Raw genomic sequence first — 18244 nt, 5'->3', positions numbered from 1 at the left:
TCACTGCCTTGTTTTCACCATTCCTAAGTAAGATCAGCATCGAGATAAAGTTAAAGTTCTGGTAAAGCAACTGGTTAAAGTTCAAGACAGAGGGAGTCCAGCAAGATGGAAGAGCATACCTCCAGCTGCAGCTGCCAGAAGAATCATAGAATATCATGGTTGGAAGGGACCTCAGGAGGTCATCTAGTCCAACCCCCTGCTCAAAGCAGGACCCATCTGTAACTAAATCCCCAAATGGCCCCCTTGAGGATTGAACTCACAACCCTAGGTTTAGCAGGCCAATGCTCAAACCACTGAGCTACCCCTCCCCCCAAGACTGCAACCAATTCTACTAGACACACATCTCACCACAGTGATCCATCCATTCATGAGCTCCAGGCTTGATTATTGCAACTCATACCAGAAATGAAGCCACACACCCTGGAAAAGCTCCACCAAGTACGGACAGCAGTCTGGCACGTAACACAGGCCCCCAAGAGCACATCCTCCCAGCACTCTACAGTCTGCTACAACTCTCCATTGAACATAGAGTCCAACTCACACTCTCTGTCCTTCTATTAAAAGGCTCCCATTGGATTATTCAACTGGAACAATGAAAAACGTAGACCCACAGAGGGCGACTTGAGAGTGCAGAAGACATGGGACCTGGACCTAGTCTGGTGAACTCATGATTAGCGGAGACCATGAATCTCCTGCATTTATTTTGCCTGGTGATTAATACAGTGTATTGAGGACTGTGTTGGAATTGTAAGCTATCACTTTAAGATTGTGGGGAGAGGGATTCCTGGTTCTGCTTGCAGGCTACGGCGCTCCCTAGGGAAACTGAGTCGAAACAGTCAGCCTGGGAAGAGCCAGCCTAAAACAAGGTGGTGTGAGCTGTGTCTGTCTGCCTTAGAGAGCAGCCTGATTTGTCTCTCTGGTTTGGGGTTCTTGTGTGTTATCGTTCTACATTCTAAGAAATAAAGGGGTGTTACATTGCAATCTTCCAGCAAGAGTATTTTATTTTTTATCAAATTTCTTTATGTATATACTGGGACCATAACAATAAATGAGTATCATACTGAATTTAAAGTCTCTGGGCCTGATTCTCCTTTGTCCTATACCTTGCGGGGTCATTCACACCAGTGCACAGTGGGAGTAAAACTTCACTACACCAAAATAGTAGCATTTTGCACCGACTTTGCACATGATGCAGGGAAACAGAGAATTAGGCCTCCCTCTCTCTCTCACACACATGCACATACGCACACACGACAGACAGATCCCATGTACAGAGCTAATGAACAATGTCTTCTGAACTATTAATGATATCTTTAAAAGCTATGTAAAATCCACACAGGACATGAGAAGGACACTATTAAATCATTAAACACTGGTCTGTTTTCTAAGGGCCTGGTTGTGAACTCCTTACATGCACTGGGGAACAGTTATTCACTACCTCATTGGGGCCACTCGTTTGTTCACAGTCTGCCTGTGAAAGCAGGTGGCAAATATCTTTTAGCAGAGAAATGGTAGGTTGGGTCCATAGGCAGTGTGCCCACCCGCCTTGTGCTGCTTGTGAACATGGCCCTTTTTACCTTGCCTCGTAGTCTGAAACGCTGAAGGTTCACTCAGAATCCACAGTGTGGGTCCAAATCAATTTTGCTGGGAAAGACAAAGACGCAAGTACGGCCAAGGCCAACGAGCTAGATTTCTCTTAGGGAACTTGTCAGAAGAGTTTTCTGGGGAATTAAAGTATGAACGGAGCCGGAGACATTGATAAATTTCCCTTCTGAACAATCAATAAAACTCCCTCAATCCTGCTCAAGATTTCAATGTGGATGCAAGGGCTATAATTACATTGTCAAAAATTCAAGCCACCCCAGCTGACTGAGACCCCCTTTAAAACTGACATGTGATTGGCAGGTGGTTTATGGGTGGCATGCTCTGACTGGCAGGGGAGTTGGCTAAAGCCAAAGGCAACAGTGAAATTTCCCAATCTGTTGTGACCACCAGAGCACAGGACTGCCACTCACGGGGAATTCTGGGAGACCGTTAGTCATATTAACATATCAAAGCAAGCTGCTGACAGCGCTTACTAAACAAGTTGAACTCAACCATAGCAGCAAAACATTCCCCAAACTTTCCAATCTTAAAAAGAAAAGAAATTACATGGCACTCGATCCTGTCTTCGCTGAGACGGCTGAAAATTTCAAAGCCTGCTTGTTGAATGATTTTGATTGCGATAACATATATAAAAAGAGGAGGAGAGCTGACATGCTCCCCAATTTGTTCTAGACCATGGGCTAGGCTGATGTTAAATTGGAACCAGAATAACGTGTTTCTGTTTGATGTAAGTGGTATCAAGACAGCACAAACACTTTCCTTCCAGTTTTATTTTCTAACAGGCTTCCACTGCTTCAATGCGAAATTGCGGATTACATGGTTTCAGTGAAGTTTAATTGCAGCCATGCACGGGGACTGTATGTTACACAGAGTTTAGAAGTGACAGCACAGAAAGTCTGGATGTCTTGAATCGGCAGAAACTGAAACACAGAGTGTTTCTGCTAATGTGCCAAGCCACCTTTGCCTTCGCATTCCACCACATAGCTAATGTCTTTTGGCCCCCAACCCTCCCCTCTTGCCTATGCCTTCACTATAGAGCTACAGAACCTAAACAATGCAATGCACGTGGGCTTTTGCTATCTCCCATTCACCTCCATTCAGTGGGGCTTCTCACTTAAGACAAACAGGCTTTCCCCATAAGTTAGACAGTACTCAACGGGGAGTGTGAGGCAATCAGGATTTGGTACTGAGATTGTAGACTCTTTGGAGCAGGGACCTTGCCTTCTTGTTTTTTTCTGAAAAAACAAGCCCCACTGGGAACTTTGGCAGTGAATTAGTATATTAACTGTGCTTCACTGGACTATACATACAGAGAGGAAGGATGGTCCAGAGGATGGGGTGCAAGTGTGGGACTCAAGAGACCCAGGTTCTATTCCTTATACTACCACAGACTCCCTGTGTGACCTTTGTCTAATCTCTCTGTATCTCAGTTCTTCATCTGTGAAATGGGGATAATAGCACTTCCCTAACTCACAGAGATGCTGTGAGGATAAACACATCAAAGCTTGTGAAGTGCTTGGATACTACAATAAAGGAGGCCACAGAAACACCCAAAATTGATGGATCAGTAGAACATGCAATAGAAATTATTTTTTCCACCAAACTATCTGAAATGGGAAATGACCTAGGAGAAAACAACAGGGGGAAAATGCTCTGTGTATGAGTGAGAGGAGAGGCAACAATTCTTCAAAAAACACGTCTCCCAGCATGACACTAACTCAGGAACGGCTCCCTTCTGTATCGCTCTTCATCAAAGCCCTGCACTACTCTGCTCCAACCTGTGGTCCAAATGAATGTATCCCCGCTGTAGCTCCACTTACATCAACCAAGTTTCACCCAGCATGAGTTTGGCCCTAGGTCTCTACTCTCAGCTGTCCTTGCACCATTCATTCTAGTCAGTAACTTCTCCCTTTCTGTGACGTGGAACACTCACCTGTTTCAATTCCTTCCTCAAAACACACGTGCTAATCTGCCTGCCAAAGAAATGCTCTTGTTTACTCATGACTAAGGGAGAGGGGGGAAAAACGTTGCACCATGTTGTGCTGAATCCAGCCTCCTAACATTTTGGGTTTCTGAAGTGTTGTTTAGAGTGGCATCCTCGGATCATCACAGGGTCTGAACCCATGACCTCCAGTGCCAAAAGCAAGAACCTAGAGGAGCAACTCCTTCAGTTGGTAGCTATGGCAGCCTGTGGGACAGTGGGTTACCTTTGCCTCTTGATTGTAAAGCTCATTGGGGCAGGTACCTTTTCTCCTTTACGTTCTATGTAATGCCAAGCACACTGTTGAAAATCAACAACGAATAAAAATAATGGACTATAACACAAAATGGATGCATGGTTTAAAAAATAAAGACACAGAACTCACCATTACTGTGAAACCTGCCCTAGACACACATACCTTAATGTCGAGACTGTGTCACCATTTGAATGGCTTGTCCTTGAAATTGATTGAAAGCATTCATTGGTGTGCATTTATCACACCCTCAATCCACCCAGTCCTTTACAGCCATAGAAGGAAGTGCTGCCCTGACACTAACCTTCAGCTCCTGACAAGGCTCAAGGTGACAGCACAAGCTTGAGGGAAGGAATCTTGGTTCCTTGAAGAGCTTTACTGAACAAGTATGTCTCAAGGAAGGAAAATCATTCTGAGCCTGGTCCAGTGAGAGGAGGAGGCCTACGGCTTAAAAGAAGATGCCATCTAACCAATGACTGCATTAGGCTGACTGAATCCAAATCAAAACTGAAAATAGAAGAGTCCTTTAACTTAGCTGAAAAGGCAGAACTAGAACTAATGGCTGGAAGTTGAACTCAGATTAGAAATTAGGCACACAGTTTTAAGAGTGAGGGTGATTAACGGCTGGAACGGGTGGATTCTCCATCTCTTGCGGTCTTCTAATTACAGTATGCTTTAATCTAACACAAGTTTTTGGACTCCATACAAGGGTAACTGGGTGAAATTCTCTGGCCTGTGTTATACAAGAGGTCAGACTAGATGATCTAATGGTCCCTTCTGGCCGCAAACTCTGTGAATCCATGAATAAGGAGATTGTGTGTGTGTCACCCTAGGGTACTATGTGAGTATGATAGGATGTTATAGTGACAAAGTCCCTCTGTACGAAATAGTGTAGAAATACTTTGCCCTTTTATAAAGCCTGTCAAACGCCAATCTTAAAGCACTTTACAAGCATTAAATAATTCAGTCTCATGATAACGCAACAAAGTGGTCGAGACCACCTCACCCAGCTTTGGATCTCACCCGAAAGTTAGCACCTCCAGGGGTAGCAGAGCACCCCCTGTTCACCCCAATGCAAATTCTACAGGAACTGTATAACTTCCTGAATTAACAGCACTACTTCCTGTTGCACTTCACCATTCATGTGTGGCCTCCCATTCAAACACTGACCCCACCTAACCCTAGCTCATGCAAACTGACAGGTTTACAGCACAGCAGCAGAGCTTGCTCCTAGCCCAGGCAGACAGTGTGGCTGGAGGCTGCCTGGGAGAATGCATTAGTGGCTCCACATGTTAGGGGGACTGGAGCAGAGCACACCCCCCGCCAGGTAACGTGGGATGGGGAGGGGACAGGGAGAGCGCAGGCCCCCAGGCTGGGTGCAGGCCAGGGAGGAGTCACGTGGGGGGGTCATATGGGGGGTGGGGATGAGTCACATGAGGGGGTCACATAGGGGTCAGGGACAAATCACGTGGGGGGGTCATGTGGGGAGCTCACATGTCCCCCTTTAGCTGGTGCCCCCTTTGTGTCCCTCCCACTAGTCGCTCATGGCTGACAGAACAAGGAGTAATAGTCTCAAATTGCAGTGGGAGAGGTCTAGGTTGGATATTAGGAAAAACTTTTTCACTAGGAGGGTGGTGAAGCACTGGACTGGGTTACCTAGGGAGGTGATGGAATCTCCTTCCTTAGAGGTTTTTAAGGTCAGGCTTGACAAAGCCCTGGCTGGGATGATTTAGTTGGGGATTGGACCTGCTTTGAGCAGGGGATTGGACTAGATGACCTCCTGAGGTCCCTTCCAACCCTATGATTCTATGAAATTGTACCCCATGGTGGCTTTCATTGTCTTTGACTGAAATCCGTGCATGTCAGTAAAGCGCAGATGATAACAGTTCTGCCCATGGGCCAGGGGATTGTAAATTCAAGCCCTGCTGGAGGATACAAGCTCCTACCCAATGCTAATGTTGACATGTGGGAGGAGGGATAGCTCAGTGGTTTGAGCATTGGCCTGCTAAACCCAGGGTTGTGAGTTCAATCCTTAAGGGGGCCATTTAGGGATCTGGGGCAAAAATCTGTCTGGGGATTAGTCCTACTTTGAGCAGGGGGTTGGACTAGATGACCTCCTGAGGTCCCTTCCAATTCTGACATTCTATGATTCTACCATATTTTAAGTGTCCAAAAAGAGGACACTCCACAGGGCCCCGGCCCCGCCCTGACTCCGCCCCTTCCCCAAAGTCTCCACCCCCCCCGAACGCTTTGCCCTCCTGCTTCCAGGGAACATTTGATTCGTGGGAAGCCTGAAGCAGGCAGGCAGCAGGCTGGCGGCGGCGGCGGCGGCGGCGGGGGGGGGGGGGGGGGCACGAGGAGGCAAGGCCCAGTCCAGCCCCCCCAGCCGAGCGGCTCCCTCTGGCAGCCGGCCCCAGCGTCTCCGACCCGGCTTGGCTCGGGCCCTGGGGCACCAGCCCCAGTTCCGGCCGAGCATGCCGGCCCCGGCCCCGGGTGAGTGGCGCCGGCCGGCAGCCGAGCAGCCCCGGTCCCAGCGACTCCAGACCCAAGCCCCACGACCCCTCCCTCCCTATTTTCCCGGACATGTCCGACTTTTTGGCAATTCCCCCCAGATGGGGATTTGAGGACCAAAAAGCCGGACATGTCCGGGAAAATCCGGACGTATGGTAACCCTAGACATGCTGTAACTGGGGGGAGGAATGAAGCACTGTAATATGTGCTGGGTTCCCCCCTGCCTTTGCTAAGGCAAATATTGTATTTGAAAATTGTCTGTTAGTTAAGACTTTGACTTGGGGAGCAGAGGTGAGCCATTTGTGCTGCTGACGCTGGAGGCTCTCTGCTGGCACAGGGCACAATGGCTCTGTTCAGACGTGGGGCGAGGAGGAGAGCGTGCTTGTGGTGCACTTTAGTGCCCCTTTGAAAAGAAGTAGCCTGTCTGTCCCAGCTGGTATGTACTGAGACCATGGCATGCTCGGCATGGGCCTGGCCAGGATTCTTAGCTGGCAGTCTATACTCCTTTGAAGCTGCGTGGAGTGAGAGCCCAGTCCTTCACATTACCTAGCACTCAAAAGAGTGCTAGGTAGACACCCTGTCCTAATGATCTACAAGATAGGAGAGGTATAATAAGAACATAAGAACGGCCGTACCGGGTCAGACCAAAGGTCCATCTAGCCCAGTATCCTGTCCACCGACAGTGGCCAATGCCAGGTGCCCCAGAGGGAGTGAACCTAACAGGCAATAATCAAGTGATCTCTCTCCTGCCATCCATCTCCACCCTCTGACAAACAGAGGCTAGGGACACCATTCCTTACCCATCCTGGCTAATAGCCATTAATGGACTTAACCTCCATGAATTTATCCAGTTCTCTTTTAAACGCTGTTATAGTCCTAGCCTTCACAACCTCCTCAGGTAAGGAGTTCCACAAGTTGACTGTGTGCTGCGTGAAGAAGAACTTCCTTTTATTTGTTTTAAACCTGCTGCCTATTAATTTCATTTGGTGACCCCTAGTTCTTGTATTATGGGAATAAGTAAATAACTTTTCCTTATCCACTTTCTCCACATCACTCATGATTTTATATACCTCTATCATATCCCCCCTTAGTCTCCTCATTTCCAAGCTGAAGAGTCCTAGCCTCTTTAATCTCTCCTCATATGGGACCCGTTCCAAACCCCTAATAATGTTAGTTGCCCTTTTCTGAACCTTTTCTAGTGCCAGTATATTTTTGAGATGAGGAGACCACATCTGTACGCAGTATTCGAGATGTGGGCGTACCATCGATTTATATAAGGGCAATAATATATTCTCTGTCTTATTCTCTATCCCCTTTTTAATCCCCTTATGCATTTATTTAGGACACCCTGTACTATCATACCCACAGAGCAGACCCATGCAGTGCACAGCAAGAATGACATCCCAGAGCTCAAAGGTTCAGTTTCCAAGTACTCAGAACTCATGACTGGGGACAGATCTGCAGAAGTGCTCCGCTGTCCTTTAGGCATCCAACTAAGGGCCAGATTTTCATGAGTGCTCGCACCCCGCCGCAGCTCCCGCTTATGGCCAGAATTGCAAAAGGGGTCAGCACCTAACATGTTATGCTCTTCAGAAATAGGGCCACTTGGAGCTGAGAGTAGAGATCTAGGGCCAAACTCCCACCCAAGTGGGAGCTCCGTTTTTTGGAACATCCGACCCTGCCAGTAGGTGCAGAACCCAGTCTGAAAATTCCATCCCAAATGACTCATGTGGTCTCAGTCATTGTCTTAACTAGAAATACAATTGACACTTTTTTTAAGGGTAGAGAGAGAGCCACACTATACCCTCTCCAACTCACCATGCATGGAAACGGTCCCGTTCCTCACAGCCAGGAATTTGGCCCCATATGGAAAGAAGGTTGCAGAATGAAAGCTTCCATAGAGATGGATGTGTGCTTTGTCACGGAGAGGTTTATCTGGGGACCCCACCTGGAATTTGCCGCCATCGGATACCAGAATATAATGAGCATGGATTTCTATGGGTCCAGGGCCAGCCAACAAGAGCTTGCCACCTAAAAACAACAGAAGAGCAAAACACAACTAGTCACTCACATACAAACTTGCTAGTTCATATTCAAAGGTGCTGCACATAACAGATACAAGAGATGAAGGAATAAATGGTTTTGTGGGTCAGCCACTGGATTAAGAGTCAGGTGGTCTCAATTCAATTCCCAGCTATCCCACAGACTCCCTGTGTGATGCTGGGCAAGATATACAGGCTGGGGTTTTCAAGCGAGCCAAAAGAAGTTGTGCTCCCAGCTCTCACAGAATTTGAATGGGGGTTGGGGCCCCTTTGACAAAAACACCCTTAACTTTTCAATGCCTTTGCTCCACAACTGTAAAACAGGGATAAACAATTCCTCTGTATGTATTGTCCCTTTAAATTGTAAACGATTGCATCAAACATAAGCTGTTTGTCTTCACTTTCAAGGCCCTTTGAGTCAACCCCCCCCCCCCCCCCCAACCTATCACCTCTCCTTAGCTATTGAACTGTGGACGCTCACCTATGCCCATGATGCCAGCCTCCCTTGCCCACCTGTTACATTTTCTAACAAGCATCTTGGTGCTTTCTCTCATGCTGCCACTCACACCTTGGAGAAGATCTCAGTAAACATCCACAAAGCTACCTCATTATCCACCTTCAAATCCTTCCTTAAAACTCCCCTTTGCCATGGTGCCTACAAAACACTTGACATCCACAACCTTCCTAGGCAACATTTTCCAGTGTTTAACTAGCCTGACAGTTAGGAAGTTTTTCCTAATGTCCCACCTAAACCTCCCTTGCTGCAATTTAAGCCCTTTGCTTCTTGTCCTATCCTCAGTGGTTAGCATGTCCCCACTCAGTCTTCTCTTCTCCAAACTAAACTAACCCCATGTTTTCAATCTTTCCTCAGAGGTCATGATTTCTAGACCTATTATCATTTTTGTAACTCTCCTATTGACTTTCTCTAATTTGTCCACATTTTAACTGAAATGTGGCACCCAGAACTGGACACAATACTCCAGATGAGGCCTTATCAGCCCGGAGTAGAATGGAAGAATTATTTCTTGTCTCTTGCTTACAACTCCTGCTGATACATCCCAGTATTTCCCTATGTTTGCAATAGCAAATAACTGAGGTATCTCATACCACTGTATTGTATCTGTAGACATGGGGGTTTTAACAGCTACCACTGTGCCTGGGACCAGCTGGCTTTCCTTCTTCACAAGCTGCTCCAAACAATTTTCATGATAAGAGTTATAAAGGTCAAGGCTCCATGTTATTGCAGTTTAAAATAGCACATCCTGCCCTTTCAGGGAAGAGAGAGAGAGAGTGTGTGTGTGTTTAATATGAAAAACACAACAACAAAAACCACCCTGCCAGCAGACATAAATATGAACTGACCAGCCTGATTCTTTTTTGGGTGGTGGGAGGGTTAAACGTTGTAGTCTACTTAAAATTAAAGAGAAAAGATAAACCAATTCAATTCATTACTGGAATATTAGACTGGCCTTTGACCTCTAGAAGCTTCTGTTCAGAGAAGGGAGCTCAGTGATCTACAGCCAATATTTTAACAAGGGCTACCTACTGTTGACCAAACTAAGCCAAAGCCCCATGGTGCTTTGCAGCCAGGCCCAAGCCAAAATGGAAAAATACTACTTGCATATTTAGTTACATACTTTGGTTAATGCTGCAGGGGCAGTTACCAGATAAGGAAAAAAACTTGTGTCAAGGTTTGTGAAGCTGACTTTTGCAAGCAGACTGGGAAACCAGCTCTCGCAAACAGAACTGTTAGCCAGGCATATAAATTGCTTTAGTGTTAATGACCAGAAAACAGATGCATTCAGCTCTCACAAGCAAAATGTATTAATCAAAGCCTGGGAGTTGTTGTAGCTATACGTGTGATTAAAAAGGAGATGTTTATGTAACCAGAATAAGACAGTAGATAATAGTGAATAAGTACAGTATATGCTATTTAGAATGCTTTATTTTCATGCTGAGTTGTATAACCCTAAAACTGTTCTATAGTTAGATGCTGTAACCTTTGCATGACTCCATTGTATATTATATAAGAGTATCACAAGTCTTGAGAAATATACTTAACCAACTAGCCTCTAGGTATTCATGCTATGCCTGGCTAATACAGACCCAGTCTTTCAAATATGTATGGAGCCAGATAAGAAAAGTCTCTAAGGTTTATAGTAACAGAGGGTCCTGTGGCACCTTTAAGACTAACAGAAGTATTGGGAGCATAAGCTTTCGTGGGTAAGAACCTCACTTCTTCAGATGCAAGTAGATGTTACTTGCATCTGAAGAAGTGAGGTTCTTACCCACGAAAGCTTATGCTCCCAATACTTCTGTTAGTCTTAAAGGTGCCACAGGACCCTCTGTTGCTTTTTACAGATTCAGACTAACACGGCTACCCCTCTGATACTTAAGGTTTATAGTGTTACTGTTAGCAGGGTGCAGGGGACTGGACTAGATGACCTATCGAGGTCACTTCCAGTTCTATGATTCTATGAATATCATATATTATATTATATATAATAACATATATATTACATGTTTTTGTATAACTATGAATTTTATTCATGTTAAGTTTTTTCCCAGATGCTTTTTACTTATGTCAAGCTGTTTAACCAAAGGGAGACGTGAAATGTTGTACTTCAGTGTTAGGTGCAGAGTCATTCCAGAGGGACAGGACAAGACAAACAAGTTTGTTGATGCTTAACTAATATGCCCTCTATACCCAGCTATAGCTGGTGCAGGATGTCACTGAAATTCTGCTAATTTCTGGAATGCTATGGTCAAATAAGATAAGAAACTTGTTGCAATCTCTGTCCTGTTTATTGTAGGGTCTGTGTAAGCGCATCACAAAATGTTCAAAAGCATGTCAAAGAAGACAGATAAAACTAGCCTTAAAGCAATGCAAAGAAATAGTGAGACCCTCATCTATTGTATATAGAGAAGTAGAGTGAAGCTCAGATTTTGAGACAGTTGACCTGCTGCATTGCCGTCTCCCAGATGGGTTGGCAATGTATTGGCCTTCCTATCTGTATTATGCTGTATTAATCTTTGACTAATCATTGTTGATTAGTAAAGTTGGTTAAGCCTAGCTACTTGACACCTCGCTATTGAATTCAATTGAACCCACAACACTACCCACAACATTTTTTCCCTCTCAGATGGTGATAAATCCTGTGTACTGAGGGCAGGCGTGCTTCTGCAGTGGGCCGGACAGACTGGTGAGGCTAGCCCTTTGTTCTCTCATCTATAGACTTGAAGTCAATGGGACTACTCACATGAGTACCAGCTCACTAGTGTGAGAAAGGGGGTTTGCAATCTGGCCTTTTCACCAAAACAGCTTTCCCATAATCTGATGGGAGCAAGTACAATTCCAATGTTTGGAAGTTAAAGGTAGACAAAGGCAACATTGGGCTAGGTGCCGTACGAATATACAAGAAGACATAGTCATTGCCTCAAAAACCTAAGAAGACAAAGACAGACAATGAATGGGTGACCTGAAGCAGCTAAAAGGCGACGTGTTCCAAAGGGCGTTGATAGGCATGTCACGACTTTTGAATGTGTATATTCTATGAACAATCCCCAGCGAACTTTCTAACAAATCAGTTGGTTTCTTTTAAAAATGTGTGTGTGTGCGCGCGCACGCGCTGTTATAGGGTCGGCCACATCCCAAGCATCACCCTCGTGACTTGGAGACGCGCTGTGGCTCCCTGCCTCAGTTTCCCCTCTTCAGAACACCTTAATAAACTCAGCACAATCCTTTTGTCTAATAACACTCCCTTCTCTCACAGTCTATTTCGTTTATATAAAATTCAAAACAAAATACAGTCCTGGGGCTTCTCTTTCTTCCCCCTCTTCTCCCCTGCAGTCTGCTCTCGCAGCTCTTGCCTACAGTGCAGAACTAACCCTAACACCTGATATTTTCAAAACTGCAGAGCCCCCACACCTATCACTGAAGTCAACAGAAGCTGAGTACTTCTGAAAATCAGTCCAAGAGCAGAGACGACGAATCCCTGGGAGTTAAGAAACAACAGCTTAATGACAGTTAAACGCAAAGACTGGCAAATATTCAGGCTCAGTCATTTGAGCCATCTAATTATAACCTATATCCAAACTTACAAGCACTTATCTCCCAAGCTTTATATATATATATATGTTCATCCTAGCCAGCAGCTCTCTGAATCTACACTCTTTGCACTTCATTACCTCAAAATAAATATACAGCTGCTGCTTTACAAGATCGGGTTAAAAAAGAAAGTTCCTTTCCTTCTTTTAACACTTGCCCCTTTTCTGCAAGCAGAAAGAGAGAACGTTGCTCCTCTGAGCCATTGGCTCTGCCCTTACATTGTTTATTATGGCTACACAAGGGACCTTGGGGTAATTTTATAAAAATCAATCAACTATTGTTATGGTAGCCTCCCCACCAATTCAAATAAATACAATTAAACCCATAATCTCTTCTGTGCCATGATATGGAGACCAAATACGTCTCTTTCAAATGTGGGGGGGAAAGAAACATTCTGAGGCTATTTGATGTTTGGTGAGAACATCAAAACCATCACTCATCTCGATTAACCCAGCAATTGGCCTTCACCTCCAGGCCTGGAAAGAATTTTTTTTCCATCCTTTTTTTTTTTTTTTAAACCAAAACTAAACTAAATCTGAGGCACCTCCCCCTTTCCCAGAGGGAAAAGAAAACCAACCAACAACTAGAAAAACTGATAGAACATTAAAGAAAACAAACCAGAAAATAAAATAGGGTCCACTAAGGTGCTCTTCCACTTGGACCACCGACTGCACCAGAAGAATGATGAAGGGACTGGTGAGGGATAGACGGATATTTCTGCTCTGAAGTCCGATGTGAAACAAAGGAAAACAAGAGCAAATGGAGAGGAGGTGGAAATGCAATATGATAGCTTTTCATTTCATAGAGTGTCTTGGGCTGGAACAAAAGCATGCCAAACTGGAGCAGTCTCAAGGTCCACCTAATCCAGTACCCTGTCTTCAATAGATGCTTCTGAGGAAGGTGCAAGAACCTCCAAAGTCGGAAGTGATAAGATAACCTACCCACAAGTGAAGCTTCTTCTGATCCCTGTTAGTCAGAGGTTGAGTTACGCCTTAAAGCAGGAGACTATATATCCCTTCCAAAATGTTTGTCTGTTTTTAATCCTTATAATTATGGATATTCTCATTGTCCATACATAGGATGTTGAGTTCAACCCCATCTTTCTCATTAATGTTTAGTTTGTGGTAGCATTCCAAATGTTTTAGGGATTTCCCAAACACAGAGGAAAGCACTCATCGAGGACCCTGTTTTGCTTTGATGTTATAAGCAATCGGCCTCAATTATACCTTTAAGAGAAATATTGTATTTTTTAAATGAAATGTCTCATTAAAATAAGTCCCATAGTAAAAATAAGTTTGGACATAAGTGCTTGTAAATTTGGATGTAGGTTATAATTAGATTGTGCAGGGAAAAGGATGAAGGTGACTCTCGCCTGATCCAATCCAGCTTCCCTGCACAAGCTGAGTGAAGTGCTAAATGTTAACAAAAGATGTAAAGAATTGTTTTTTAATCATAATTTTAAGTGTCACACAGGAAAGGTGTATATATGTATGTGTGTATATATATATACACACACACACATACATACACACACACACACACACACACTCAAATACACATATACATAGACACACACAATTATATCAACTGCATCCTCTTAACTATTGTATGGATGAAAAATCCAGTAGAATGCCCTTTGCCTAATGGAAAAGCATCTGCTGCTATTTGAAATGTCACCTCCTCAATGGACACGTCCGCTCTCTTCTGCACAAGGGTTGTATCCTACCATCGGTATACGAGGAAGGAGTTTTGTATCGTAAGCTTTGGCCCTGTAGGACCAATATTCCTGGACCCCTTGACTTGTTATTTACAGCTCTCTTCACTTTTGTGTTTTATGATGATCCCACTAGAACCCCCTGGAGATGTGCTGAACCTCACAAATTATGTTCCTGGCATGCATCCCCGAATGGCAAACAGCAGGAGGAAACTGTTAGAGCTGGGACATCTTTCCTCAAACAACTGATCATGCATAACAGCACTGCAGCATGCTGGCAGTCCATTTGATATGCTTGTTCTCAGCCTCCAAGGGGGTGCCTGCTGGGAGCAAACTAGAATGAAAAGAAAGTTCCTGCTATGTAGCTCCTCCTGCTCTCATTTCATAGACATTGTTTATCGGCCTTAATTAAGGACAAGATACTAATTTTATGGACCCTGTTGCGTGCACCCTTTGGATATGCTCACATGAAACATGGATGAACTACATAAGTTCACCGCAGCCTTGGCTCCTACAGAGCAAGACACAAAGGAGTGAAGAGCTCACAACATTGACTCTGCCCCCAAAGCTGCCTGAACCCAAAGAGTCCAAAACTCACTGTACATGTCACAGAGTGCATTCTCCCCATGCATCTTTAGGTCCCAATCCAGCAAAGCACTTGAGTATACGCTTAATTTTAAGCGCATAGGCAGTACCACTTAAGGCAATGGTACTACACACATGTTTTAACATTAAAGTGTGTGCTCAAGAACTATGCTGGATTGGGGCCTTAATCCAGCCTTGAGCTAGAGAGAGGCAGCCGCTTGAATGTTCTCAGTTAGAAATCAACTCCCAGGACCGATGCCCATGTTTTCTGGCCGGCTGCATTCATCCCCATCTGTTCAGATGGCATGTGCTCCTTGCAAGCTGGGTGGCCTCTTTCCTTGCAGTGCAGGTGTCAAGCAATGGTGATTAAGATCAGCAGCCTGCATAACGCTGCAAGCACCATCTCATCTAGAGGAAGTCCCTCTACTCTGCCAGCACTGAGGCGGCATCACAGACACTTGATCACACTTACAGTATGAGCCAAAGAAAGGGACAGCCAAACAGGGAGGAAGAGAGGTTACAATGGAGTGTGTGGACATTACTGGTTGCACTAGAACACGGTATGTTACAGTAGATGCCTTGGAAACCTGGATGAAAGTCACCCAGTTGTACATGTCACAATCTGTATTACCCAAGGATACACAATGCAGATGTTCAGGGAAGGCCAGTTAGACCAGGAGACAAAATAGGTGAAGGTGGAGTAAGTATTCTTTGCTCTGTAATAATCTGAGGGGCTGCCAAATCCCAATACCTGAACTCCAGAGGAAAGCCACGTTTGGCTCCTGTGGCAGGATAATGCTTTGGGGAAAGCCTCACAAAGGCTCCAAGGTAAAAAAAAAAAAAAATCACAAGAAGGGAACTGATGTGAAAGGGGTGTTTGATCTGCAGAACTGAACCTGTGCTCGTTTCATAAAATCATAGACTCCAAGGCCAGAAGGGACCATTGTGATCTCTCTTCCTGCACAACTCTGGCCATAGAACTTCCCCCCCAAATAATTCCTTTTGAACTACAGTATATCTTTAAAAGAAATCCAATCTTGATTTTACAAAGATCGCAATCCAGAAAAGCACTTGTGCACATGATTAGTCCCCCTGAAGTCAATGGGACTACTCACACTTAAAAGTTATGCCTGGACACAAGTGTTTTGCTGAATCAGAGCCTTAATCCAGCTCTAATCTAGAAACAGACAGCTGCTTGGACATTTCAACCTGCTGGAGACCAGCTCAAGCAAAACAGTTTGCTTTTAGCAAGGGAGGATGGTCTTGTAGCAAGTGCCCTGGACTGACTCTGAGGAGAGCAGCATTCAATTCCTGGCTCAGCCACAGACTGCTTGTGTCATCGTGAGCCGAGTCACTGACGTTCTCTATGCCTCAATTACTAATATTCTGTTTGTAGGTTGTATCCCTTTCTGCCATGCTCATCTATTTAGATTGTAAGCTGGCAAGGGCAGGGACTGTCTCTTACTAAGCATTTTGCATAGTGCATAGCACGATGGGGCTCCGATCTCAGGACCTAGGTAGGCCATATCTTAATGCATCATCTTTTGCCTACAGATTAGCAAGGTTTAGCGCTTGAGAGGAAGAATGGTCCAATGGTCATAGCGCTAGTTTGGGATTCAACAGACCTGGGTTCAATTGCTTGTTCCACCACAGACTTCTTCTGTGGCCTTGAGGAAGTGTGAGTCTCTCTGGGCCTCAGTTCCCCACCTGTGAAATGGGGTTAGTAGCACTGTCCAACCTCACAGAGGTTTTGTGAGGACAAATGCATTAAGGATTGTAAAATACTATGGGAATGGGGGCAATAAAAGTACCTACGATAGTTCTAGGAGGATTCAAGAGAGCTTTCTCTCAGATAATTAGCAGCAGCATCTCCTTGCAGAGACAGGACTGTTCCATGCCAGTGAGTGGAGGAAGGAGGGACCATGCTGCCTAAGCTTCCAGTCTGATCTCTGCAGGAGTCATACACAGTTCCTTTTGTTAGCAGAACTGGGATTAGCTTCCACTGCTCTGATAGAGTTCAGCCTAGGGAAGCCTTGGAGGAGTCTCGGCAGCTAGCAAACATGCGGAAAATCAATTTAGTTGGCAAACGAGAGCCCTAGGAGTCTACTATATATGCTGCAATCCCAGTCAAAACAGGGGTGGAAATAGATGCCTGTGCCCTACACTGAGCCACAAATCAGGATTTACAATTAAGGGAAAGAAATAGAAAAGCTGTCCAATTGCTACAGTTGTAAAGGCCTCAAAATTCCCTTGCAGGGAATTTCTTGTCCTACAAGTTAAATTCCATTGAAAAACACTGAGTTCTTGTTTAAAAAAAAAGAAAAAGAAAAAATATGTCCCTCCTTTCTTCCAAGACAGGTGGAATGTTATGATATGTTGACTATAATTAAACCAGACTTGATGCACATTGTTGTAACAACCTAGAGATCCCATCACAGGGCAATAAAGAGAGACAGGACTGCCTTCCCCCCCAGTCTCTTTAAAACTCAATTAAAATATACATTGGATGCAACTTCCCATTAGCTGGTACTATTTGTACATCCCATGTTCTTTCTTTAATTAAAAAACATGCTTATTGCAATACTGCTAGAATCACTTTTACGGTATTTTAATTGTAATGTCTCTGTCTGATTAAAAAAAGAAAATATGAACTAGAAACTGCCTGCAAATAGTATCATCATGCACAGCCCAAATGGACTGAGCATAACAAAAAATGGCTCAGATAAACAAGCATCACAGCCAGTCCATAAACAAGGGAAATAATGGGTATCTGCAACAGGTGACTGGATGACACAGAAGACTGGACAAAGATAAAAAACGTGCTACTTCTATGGTACCCGTTCAAACTCAACCCATATCAGCAATGACTGCAGTGTCTGTTGGCTGATGTGACCCTGTATGTGCCTCATCAGGATCCTATGACTGATGGTATTGAAGGCCAGAGGGAGGTGTAGCTGGATCACTGCAAAGGACTCCTGTCCAAAGCCAAGAGAAGGTTATCCAGCTATGCCTGTAGGGCCAGGTTGATGGGAAGAGGTGCAAAAGGGAAAGAGAAAAGCTAAATTAATACAAATGAAAAGGCCTCCTGATATAACACCAGGACTGTGTTAACCTCATGCCTGGTAAACAAGAAAAGTGTCAGACCGGACATCAGTTAAACAAAATTGGTTTGTTGAAAATTAGACCTAATTGATGGACAAAATAACAAGGGGATGGACTATTCCACCCAACACTTCCTTTGCAGTCCTCAGGAAAAGACTTTTTGGGGAAGAAGATGGCTATCGTGGCCACGGACTGACTGAAAGAAGGGGAAGGAGCGAGCTTCACCATCATGGCTGCCACCCCTGCAGTCTCCTGAGACCCTGGGATCCAGTGGGACATCATTGTGCCGTCTTCATCCTGAGCAAACCGGGCCAGAGAGAGGGACCCAGATGACACTGCCACC

At 44.8% G+C, this 18244-nt stretch overlaps 1 protein-coding gene across 1 annotated transcript in view; it reads right to left on the bottom strand.

Annotated features, from left to right (window-relative positions):
* The window catches only part of PKHD1 (PKHD1 ciliary IPT domain containing fibrocystin/polyductin), a 382916-nt gene that overhangs the window by 223750 nt on the left and 140922 nt on the right, over positions 1 to 18244 (bottom strand). The window contains exon 36 of the mRNA XM_065401532.1: positions 8169 to 8381. Within this exon, the coding sequence (XP_065257604.1) occupies positions 8169 to 8381 (213 nt within the window). The remainder of the gene's footprint in view (positions 1 to 8168; positions 8382 to 18244) is intronic.

The sequence above is a fragment of the Emys orbicularis genome, chromosome 3 (assembly GCF_028017835.1).
Source record: "Emys orbicularis isolate rEmyOrb1 chromosome 3, rEmyOrb1.hap1, whole genome shotgun sequence".
Taxonomy (NCBI): domain Eukaryota; kingdom Metazoa; phylum Chordata; order Testudines; family Emydidae; genus Emys; species Emys orbicularis.
The sequence above is the reverse complement of the archived record's forward strand: the minus strand, read 5'-3'. Positions and strand labels throughout refer to the sequence as shown.